Source organism: Cyprinodon variegatus, unplaced genomic scaffold, assembly GCF_000732505.1.
Source record: "Cyprinodon variegatus isolate N-32 unplaced genomic scaffold, C_variegatus-1.0 Scaffold506, whole genome shotgun sequence".
In the NCBI taxonomy this organism is placed as follows: domain Eukaryota; kingdom Metazoa; phylum Chordata; class Actinopteri; order Cyprinodontiformes; family Cyprinodontidae; genus Cyprinodon; species Cyprinodon variegatus.
Window position 1 is genome coordinate 498,209 of NW_015150959.1, and position 10,603 is coordinate 508,811.

General features: G+C 44.9%; 1 protein-coding gene across 3 annotated transcripts in view; it reads left to right on the forward strand.

The window, feature by feature from the left end:
* Nucleotides 1-10,232, forward strand: part of LOC107094786 (POTE ankyrin domain family member E-like) — a 14,831-nt gene extending 4,599 nt beyond the window's left edge. The window contains exons 5-15 of one of the 3 annotated variants that reach the window (XR_001481695.1): nt 1,531-1,627; nt 1,703-1,810; nt 1,978-3,039; nt 3,556-3,678; nt 4,070-4,198; nt 5,695-5,887; nt 5,969-6,093; nt 7,283-7,473; nt 8,862-8,995; nt 9,076-9,406; nt 9,488-10,232. Coding sequence is in view for 2 of the 3 variants with exons in the window: in XM_015390625.1 (XP_015246111.1) it covers nt 1,531-1,627; nt 1,703-1,810; nt 1,978-3,039; nt 3,556-3,678; nt 4,070-4,198; nt 5,695-5,887; nt 5,969-6,093; nt 7,283-7,473; nt 8,862-8,995; nt 9,076-9,308 (2,395 nt within the window). In the remaining variant the exon portion in view is untranslated. The other 2 variants (XM_015390625.1, XM_015390626.1) reach the window with 2 other exon arrangements.
* The last annotated feature ends 371 nt before the right edge of the window (nt 10,233-10,603 follow it).

Here is a 10,603-nt window from a genome sequence, read left to right on the forward strand (position 1 = left end):
TAGCTTTCTATGTAGGCAGCTCCCAATGATTAGATCAAACAGTATTAAATTGATGGTTTGGTGCTGCCAGCAGATGGCGACGGTGTACAGAACCAAGCAAACCCTATCAGCAGGAATGCTTGGCTTATAATGGGTCATTTGCACATGAATGTCATAGAAAGGGTGTTTGACTGGGCCTCTTCAAAATGATTGGTCATAAATGTGAAGCTTTGATATTCTCAGCTTTAAAGTGTTCACAGTTTTACAAACAAACTGACCTATAAATTCCTTAAAATAATTAGTCTTGGGAGAATTTATCTGCTTTACTGGACAGGAAAAGAGGAAAAGGATGATCAAATTTATTATTATTCCTTCATGGTACAGAAATTTACAGAATCATATTGTATTCCACAAAGAAAAAAGAAATCTGACCACTTATCTCATAATTATCTCTATAAATTGTTGATGTCATAATTTGAGATGTGATGTTTAGGAGATCAGAAAGGACGGTCATTGCTGAGCTACGCTACATGAAACCTCAATGAGTTCACTGTTGGATTATTATGCTTTTATTTCCTTTTTAGGTTTGCGACACTGGGAAATGCTGAGTTTCCTCAATGTAGATGGAATTAGTTTTAGTTTGTCAGCACTGCGCAGTAAGTCCTTAGAATGGTTCAGGTGAAAAACAACACTCTACTCTGACTCACTGGAAGTCACACGGTTCCTGCAGGAGCAATTAAACCAGCATAGGATGATTTATGGCTATAAATCAATAATTCTGGAATTCGTTCCATCTGGCTTGATGGCGTCCCAAACAACTGTCCACCGGTACCGTCTCAAAATCCTAGATGCTCAAGGAGTACAGCTAAGATTCCAGCATCGTTTTAAACGACCTACTCCCAACCTCACGCAGCATGTCGATACACATGACAAACTAAAACCATCCTGTATTAATGGAGCTGTTGATGGGTTTTGGCATATGGTCATATGGCTGCATGCTAACCACAGGGTTATAGCTGGGTGCTTTATTGATGAGGTGAAAAACGGGAGCGGAGCTCCAACGCAGACCTGGGTGCAGAGAACTGATTAGTGGAACAGATGCAGATATTTTTAAGTGATCATTAAGAACAGTTTTCTGAGAGATGCTACATTACTGACTCAAGTAATCATAACCGAATGTATAAATAAGATCTCGTAATTACGAGATGCTGATCTCGTAATTACGATGAGCTGTCAGAGTTTTATTTTTTATTTTATTTTTCTTTGAATGCAATCCACTTCCGTAGAAATGTCTGCTCCTGTTAGCAGGGAACTTTGTGTCCTACAGTAAAGCCTTGGAAATGAGCTTCGGCTGACTTGCTTCATTCTCTCCCAGAGCTTTGCAGTAGAAGCTGAACTATATAGATCCGTGTTTCTAAGAATGCTCAGAAAATCTCCTGCACATCACTGGATCCCTGCCTACTTGGAACCAGAACTAATGGAGATGAACTGAGTTTTTAACTTGATGAGATTCTTTCAGTGTTTCTGGCATCAACATTTTTCTCTTCTCAGTGTGACTGATATGTCCTCGATGGACTGGGAGCTGAAGGAGCAGGAAAACCTCCGAGAGGTGGAGAGAATATTAACCAAGGCTGATGGGATCCTGGAGGTAAATGATCAGCTGCTGGGTTCATGTTTCTCCTCCAGGGAGCCGGATGATGGTAGCATGTCTCCCGTTTTGCAGGAGGAGGAGAACGTTTTGGCTCAAGAAGCTGTGCTGGATGCTCTGCTCAGAGCAGGAGATGAAAAAGATCTCTGGCATCTTTGGCACAGTGAGAAGCAGCTGGAGGAGGTATTTAGGAGATAAATCAGAATGCATGAATCTCTCAAATATCCAATGATAGGAAGTCTGTAGCCTGAATAAAGTTCTGGTTCAGTTTAATCTGGGAACTGACCATGGTGCTGATATGTTGCTTTAAGTTTTTCCTGAATCATTTTCTAATGCTGCATTTTCCACAGCCCTCCTTTGATGCTGGTAGCTCTGGGGACGGCCCCATGCTGGGAGGATCCGACCCGCTCAGCGAGGGTGTATCCGCAGAGTCTACGAGATACGAGGAAGAGGATTTCAGCACTGAAGCAGAAACCACTGAAGACGGGCTGGAGCTGCAGGAAGAGCCGAGGAACGTTCCCCTCCTGGGTCCGCCGAGCAGAAAGGAGAACCTGAACCTCCAGGATCTGAGGCGGTTCACTTCACAGCAGCCATCAGCCCCAAACCCAGAGAGGGAAGCTTTCCGCTTGGAGCTGGAGAGGGAAAAAAGAGAAGTGGAGAAGCTTGAGAAGAGTTTGAAGGAAAGTTCTGAGTGGAGGAATGAGACCGGAGCGTCTGGGAGGTTCTCTGAGACGGAGAGCGGAGACGATGGAGAACCCACTGAGCTGTCAGAGACTAGGAGCAATGAGTCACTGGGTCCTGTGGTGGAGGATGATGATGATGATGAAGAGGAGTCATTGCAGTGTCATGGTTTTTATGTTGGTGGCTCTGGTAGGAATCTGCTCTTATGTGACACTAAAGCTTCTAGTAGTGAATCTCCAGTGGTTCCTCCAGTGGTCGGCTCAGAAAGCCTGTTAACCTCTGAACTGATGCTGCAGGAGGGGGGGTTTGATCCAGGAGGGAGACCCGCTGGGCCAGAACCAGCCTCCCTTCCTGTAGACGGACCTCCTCCAACCCCTGAGGAGGAAGCGGAGCCTGCGGCTCTTGGCGTTTTAGTGGAGGGGGTGACTTTGGATGACAGGAAGAACGTTTTCAACCCAAATATAACGGAACACATTAATAATAACAATAATAACCTGTCAGTCTGCGGGAACCTTTCTGGAAGGGCTGACGGTGAGGAGGACTCCTCCACTGGGCCCCTCCTCACAGATGTGCAGCAAACGAAGCCAGACCTCCAACCAGAGCTCCAAACGGGTCCCAGCCAGCGCCTGGAGTTCGACCCTGGAGGACCAGAAGAATTGGTTTTTGAGGGGGTTCGGATCTCGGACCGTGGGGAGCAGAGGACCCAGCTATGGGCGGAGAGCTTTACAGAGGTACTCACCTTTACGCTTTTATGGTTTCTGATCAGTAATGGAGTCTTAATTAGGTTTGATTACAGAATATCGGTCTTTTTACAAACATGACCTGGAGGCTGACATTTAGAGAGAAATGTTTGCCTTCTGGATGTATGTCCAGTTATATCTGCACTCTCTAAATGACTGCCTTCATGGGGGGGGGCTGCTGAGGTGATGGTTGCTTTGATCGCAGACCATTGGACTTGTTGGGTCCAGTCTTCTGATAGAACCCCACAGGTTCTCTTTTAGATTCTAGCCAGTTTGTTGACCAATCAGCTCAGCTGAACCAGCTCCTGGTTCATTGGGCATCGTTGCTTCCTTCACTGTTGGTTTATGTCCTCCAGGAACGTAAAATCAGCATTTCTCTCATTTGGGATGTGCCTGTGAATATTGCCGACATTAAACATTCTTTAGAACCTTAGTTTGAAATGATCTCTTTACAGAAAACTGATATTTTCTGGTATCCAGCATTTCTTTTTTCTTTTTATGCCGTAGATCGCTGATTTCAAGATCCCCGTCATCCTGGATGTAGGATCTGGTTTGATGAAGGCAGGATTTTCAGATCAAGACCAGCCAAACATCAAGTTCCCAACAATAACTGGAGTGCCAAAATATGAGGTCAGACCTCTCTGCTTTCTCTCTTTGGTTACATTTAGGAGTTGTTGTTTTTTTCCCCCTTTCAGGTGTTCTATATTTAAAATCTACAGTCTTGATAAATGCTGTATTTTCCATTGCACTAGCCAGTAGGGATGGTTTTTACACCAGTAACAGCTGTGAGTATTGATTGATGCTGATCTGATCAGTTTAGCTAAGAAACCATCCTGGAGAGAAATATCCGCTACGCTGCTGCTGCCATTGACACCTTTGGTTATAGATGTTAGAGATCAGCCTGTCTTTCAGTGTGTAGTCCTGTTTCTCTCCTAGCTATAATTGGACAATGGACTAAATCTACTCAGACTTTAAAGAAATCTTGCTTTGCTATTAATATTTTTTATTTTTTTATTTCCAGGAAATAATGAATGGGACCCTGGAGAGGGAGACCTACATCGGCCATGATGCTCAACACATGCGGGGGGTTCTGACTCTGAGGCATCCCATTCGCAATGGGATCATTTGCAACTGGGATGATATGGAAAAGGTAAGGTGCCATGGAAACGCTGCTGGGAAAATACGAGTAGATGATCACAAAGGTCTGAAAGCCTGCAGCCAGTTTTCACATCACTGTAAAGGACTTTAGTCCACTTTGCTTTCCACCACATTGGAAGGATTTTTTTCCCCAGTTGAAAAGCCTGTTAATGCTCATGCTACTGCATTTTAACTCAGACCTTGACCAGGTCTTTCCAAGCAGCACTATGGTTGGTTTAAGAAGCTGGATGCTCACAGCCTTGAGGAGGAGATCAGGAACTGAACCTAAACAATGAAAACTAACCAGTTGGTTTGAAATAGACTGAAGGCCAGAGAACACTGATGGCACTGATGGGGACTGTTGACCTAGTTAGTAGAGCTGTACCATTGTGCTCTGTGTGGTGAACAAGACTGGGCCCAGAACTGTGGGACACCAGTACTGAGGATGATGGTGGAGGGGGCCCATCCTGTTGTGCTGATCCCTCCTCATAAGCCCTCCTAAAACTGATCCGTGCTGAGCTCAGTTGCTTCAGATTGTTTACACACCACGCTAGCATGGTTCTTAGCCTCCTAGTGGCGATCTACTCTACTACTGATCTCTCGAGGAGAAACACGCAAACCAACATAGCTGCGGCCGTAACATTCAGGAAGTTTGTGGAGAGTCGGGAGAAGAAGGCAGCCTTTTGTGTAGGTTTTTTTGGAAGTGCTGATTAGAAAAAACAATAGTCTAATCAGGGCTTACAGACGCAGGAAACAACAGAAGTTGAGGTTCATCACATTGCTATGCAGAATCATCACTGGAAATCGTGTGACACTGTAGAAGAGCTGGGATTGTTATGAATGTCTGAAGTTTCCTGATTACGGAGGCTGACTGTAAGGAGATGAGGTGTTCTGCTCATGCGCTCTTTGCTATCAGAGAACCGAGCCAGAACTGAACCACGCTGAACCCTACTGATGAACCAGTACCAGTTTAGAGCGGTTCAGGTGTTAGTGCCATTTACTCTCAGCAGTTACCTTGGTTACCGTGCTCGGACCGATCTCAGCACGGCTTAATAGGGTGGTGGAAATGGGGCTTTAGGCTGCTGGAGTCGACTGTGGAGGAATGCAGGCCTTGAATCTCCCCTGGACTCATCCTCACTGACCTGGTGTCTTTCAGACTAGCTGAAGACTTGTTCACTGGGAGGACGGTGGCAGTTCTCAGGCAGGTGGACTCTGTAGCAAATGGTCGGAGATGTTAGTGAATACTGCAAGGCATCATTTCTGCACCTTCATTGTTCTCTGTGGTGCTGCTGCTGTGAATGCTGTGCAGAGCTATAGGATAGAGACCATCCAGTGGGTGGGATATTTATGTGCCCGTTATACTTTTCCACATGGTACAGCCTTCTGTCCTATTGTTGCTAAATAAAGATCAGTTTAAATGTTTGATGATAGAAAGTGTAATATTGTATGAATTGACGCTGGTGTCATTTGGGGCCCAGTCCCAGCAGCTGACCTCTGCTATTCTTTCAGATCTGGCACTACACCTTCCAGCAGCTGTGTGTGGATCCTGAAGACCACCCTGTTCTGCTGACGGAGGCAGCCATGAACCCGCTGGACAACCGGCAGCGCATGGTGGAGATCATGTTTGAGCGCTTTGGTGTTCCGTTTGCCTACGTAGCCATGCAGGCTGTGCTGGCCCTGTACGCAGCAGGGAGAACCACTGGTACTGCAGTCATTTACCCGCTCTCTGCCGTCAGCCTGCACAGCCTTCCAGCGTGACCTCCTCTAACTTGACCTTTTCTAGGTGTGGTGTTTGACTCTGGAGAAGGAGTGAGTCACAGCGTGCCTGTCTTTGAGGGCTACGGTCTTCCTCACGCTATCCAGCGCTTCCCTTTGGCTGGCTGCGATGTTACAGCACAGCTGAAAAAGGTTTGCAACACCTGCTCTTCATCCTGAGACAATCAGATTTTTTCTTTTTCAGTTGAATGAAATTTGATTGTTAGGTGTAATGCTGATGGATAGATAACATGTAAACCTGAGATCCCACTGCAGGTAAAGCCCCTGTAACACTGTGATGGTTTAGACCAGCATATGCCTGACATGCGTTGGATAAGTTATGGATATGTTTTGTTTAACTTATGAGTTGGCTGAAGCACGCTGGCACACGCTGAAAACTCCAGCTTATCCTAAACCTCTGAGTAACTTATCCAGAACTTCTCTCCAAGCATATCAAGGTATCTGCCGTGTTCCAGACGAGCGCTGAACGTGTTTCTAACTTCCAGCTACTGTATAATGGCGTATTGGCAGCGTTTTGGTATAAAGGGGGTTCACAGGAGGAAACCGTCAGTTCTCCTCCAGACTTCATCCCCATCATAGGGTGAGCCAGAAGGTGAGGGTGATGGATCCTCCCTGCGTTCACGCCCACCACCAACACACTTCCTAGCAGACATGATGCTGAATCTACTGCCTGCCAAAATAAATTAAGAAAAATAAAGTTTTTGGTGTCAGCAAACAGCAACTAGGTTAATACCACAATCATAGAAATCTTTTTCTTCTGGCCGGGCGTCTCCGGGAGCATCGCTGCCCCCCTCAGGATACTGGCTTGTGCATCTTTCATTGAATACTCCATGTTTACGCCCAAAATAGAAAAAATCCATAGAAAGTTCAGCGTATGGCAGCGTTTTAGGAGATTCTGGGACGTCAGGCAGATGCTGGATAAATCAGCACGGTGTGACAGGAGCCTAAAACAAGATGGTAGAGAATGAATTACTGCAGCTCCTTTAGGATCTCCCCTGTGATTGAAAGCATTGGAATGTTAGAGGATGCAGAGAGCTCATGTTGCTCTTATTTAACTCCCTGTGTGCTCAAAGAACCGTTTAATATTCAGTCATCATGTAGAGTCGTGGCAAAGAACAATCCTCTGGTACTTTGGTAGAAGTGCTGAGAACTGTGTAAAATGTCTGGTAAAGAAACAGATTATTGGTCCATCAGTAGATTGCGATGTAAACTACTGACTGAAAAACTTACTGAGTATAAACATTAGCTGACGCTTGTTTAGATTTATCATTTGAATTTATCATTTCCTTTTTTTTAACTTCCTTCTGGCTTCTTCTTCAAGCTCCTGCAGGAACAGGGCGTCTCCATGCGAACGACTGCAGAGGAGGAGATTGTAAGGGAGATGAAGGAGAGATGCTGCTGTGTTGCATTAGACTATGAAGCCGACATGAACCCAGAGAGGTCATCCTGCAGAGAAATGCTTTACACCTTACCAGATGGCCAGATCATCACCCTCGGCACAGAAAGGTTCAGGTAACGATCCCCTCATCATCAACACCTCTGAGTCAGAATGTCTGCAGAAACTCGGCAGGTCTTACTAAGAAAACATAAAAAATCTAGGATTAAAAAAAGGTAAATCTAATCAAATATAACTGATACTAGAACTCAAAGATCAGCACTCATAAAAACCTGAGGGATTAGAAATAGGAGAAAAATAGTGAATGTGTCCTTTTCTCCTAAATCACTCTTAAAAAGATTTAAGAACAAATCTATTTGTACAAAAGCTTCTTGCATGAAGCCCATTGTTAAAACTCAGCTCTGTTTGGATCCTTGTTGTTCAGAGCCCAGATTCCACATCCTCTGTCAGCGCTCCGCCCCGCTCACGTATGTCATGCGGAGTCACCGTCCATCTACGTCTTTGCCGTCAAAATACGGAGGCGAGCTATTTTTAGCTCCGCTCCAGCCAGGTCAAGATCTACAACTGCAATCACACCAAACAGGAAAAGGAACATCAAAGATCTGGTTTGTCAAATAAAAATATAACGACAGATGGGTAACTACAATTATTATTTGGGAATATAGAAGAATTATGCTCTGGGACCGTTTAATTGATGATTGGATGCAAACAATCGGTACTTCATCACCATCAAAAGATTTCTGATCTCAGGCCTGGATGAAGAGATGCTGAGTTTGGAAGAGGAGAACAAACATGGTTCATAAAAACCAATTAATATGATCCTAGTTATCCCTGTTAGAGAAATCTCAACAAAAAGAAAATATTAGGGCAGAAACTGCAAATATGCTGGATGCTGATGGGGATGTTTTCAATATGTCATATTAAATTAAACGTTCATCTCTGCATGTTTTGCTCCTATGAATATAACAATAATATTAGTACCATTCATGCTCTCCTCGAGCTCTGAGGAGTCAGAAAAGGAGCAAGATGGGAGGAACAGCCGAGGCTGTAGGCTTTGCTTTGTGCAGGAGGTCTGGAGTCTTCTTTACTCCAAAGAAGTGAAGAACAAATCATTCTTCTTCCTACTTTGGTCATTTCTGCTTTATTTCTGATCATTTATCCCATGGTCACTGCTGCTCAGGGGTCAAAGTAGATTTACATTCACAGGGTTTGATATAAAAAAAAAATACAGAGAGAGCCTCCATAATTGCCTTATAACTCCATGGCAACCAGACCTAAACTGAGTGAATATGCTACTAAAATGTTAAACTATTTAAAGGAAACAATCTGGCGGCCTCGCTGACTGAGGCCCGGCCCGGCGGCCTCGCTGACTGAGGCCCGGCCCGGCGGCCTCGCTGACGGAGGCCCGGCCGGGCGGCCTGACTTGAACCTTTCCGGCCCCTCTTTAGGGCGTAAAGTTTTTTCCCTAAAGAACAATCTGGTGATTGAGCTGGTTTCCTCGCAGGGCTCCTGAGATCCTGTTTAAACCGGAGGTGATTGGACGGGATCATTATGGAATGCATGAGAGCGTCTTTAAGTCCGTCCTCAGGTCAGACATCGACCTGCGCCGCTCCTTCCTGTCAAACATCGTTCTTTCAGGTATCCATTTTCACAGCAAAATGAAGCCTGTGTCCTCTGCAGTCTCTCTCCACCATTTAATGGGATAAATGTGACTGCAGGTGGGAACACTCTGCTGCCAGGCCTGCCTGAGCGGCTCCAGGCCGAGGTGAAGAACCTGCTGCCACAGGACATGAGGGCGGCCGTTCGCGTCACCAGCCCCAAAGACAGAGACTTCCTGGTGTGGAGCGGCGGGGCGGTTCTGGCCAATCTGTCCACTTTCAGCTCTGCTTGGATCAGCCAGGCCGAGTACGACGAGCACGGACCGCAGATCGTCTTCAGGAAGTGTTTCTGAGTAGCCCTTCCTGAATACGTTTTAGTGCTGATGGAAAATGATGAACTGCTCTGAGCCTCAAAGCGTTTCTGTGCCCGTTGGCCTCGGGCCATCAGGGGGAATTCGTCCTGTTTTTACCTGATCTCAGCGTTGCTGTTTGCTTTAAGCCCTCAGATGTGGAAATTTACCAAGATGGCCACGAGTTGAATGGTCTTTGAATGTTGTCTGTCTTAAATGTTCAGAATATGAGTTAAATGGGTGATGAAGAGTAACTGAAGCTGGTCTTTTGTCTGTCTGGTAACTGGGAGGCAGTCCCAGCACAGTTTGTATATTAAAACTATCTTTTAAGCTGAATGAATTATTTTGTGTGTAAGACGGGGTGAAAATGGCCGACTTTGGTGGGGGAGCTGTACCTCTGGGCGTTTTACAGCTTCCCTGTAAAATGTGTTGAAATGTGTGACGGTTTCTGGCAGCTTTCCTGATGCTCATCATGAAGATGGTAGATCCTACTGGGAGGCCAGTTGTTAACTGGAGAAACGGACGGTTACTGCTGGTTTGTACTGGTTCAGATGTCTGAGTGCAGTCGTTTTATCGTCCGAAGCCAAAGAGTGTGTCTTTTGAGTTTGTTAAATTATTTTGATGCTAAAGTATTTCTTTGTAAGGGACGGTTGCATTTCTTTATACGTCCATAAATGTTTGTCTTTTATTTTGTTGCATGAGTTGCTGCATGTTTAAGTGCTTGCCGTTTTGTGAATTGTCTCCAGTTTGGCTTTTGTCTCCATAGTCCCTTCCTGCAGGGGGGGGGGGTTGAGCTGTTTTAGAGGAAAGTGGGAAACTTGTTGACTGTTTCATGGCTGCACATACCATCTCAGAAGTCCTGCATCAACCTGAACCAAGCTGAGCTTTTATCACCCCTGTCATGTCTGTCTTTTTTTTTTAAATAAATACTTTATTGATACTTCTGATTGATGCTTCCATATTTGTCCTATTCTTGTCGCTTTTTAAAGCAACAAGCATAACTTTCATATTATGAAAACAAGTTTATCGGTGTTATTACAGAAAATGTTAAATGTTTGAGCTGGGCAAAACATTTAAATTTTCAGGAAAATGTGACGGGGGCAGGGTGGGGATGCCTATATGAGAAATATTTAGCCTTTGACAATAGTTTTCGGTGAAATGAAAAGAATTGGAAAAATGCCTATAAATGAAATAAAAATGGGGTGAAAGCATAAATTGAGGAGATAATGGAAGAAAATCCCTGCTAATACTTCAATGATAAACTGTTTCTTTTACAGTACAGACATGTCCTTAGGATA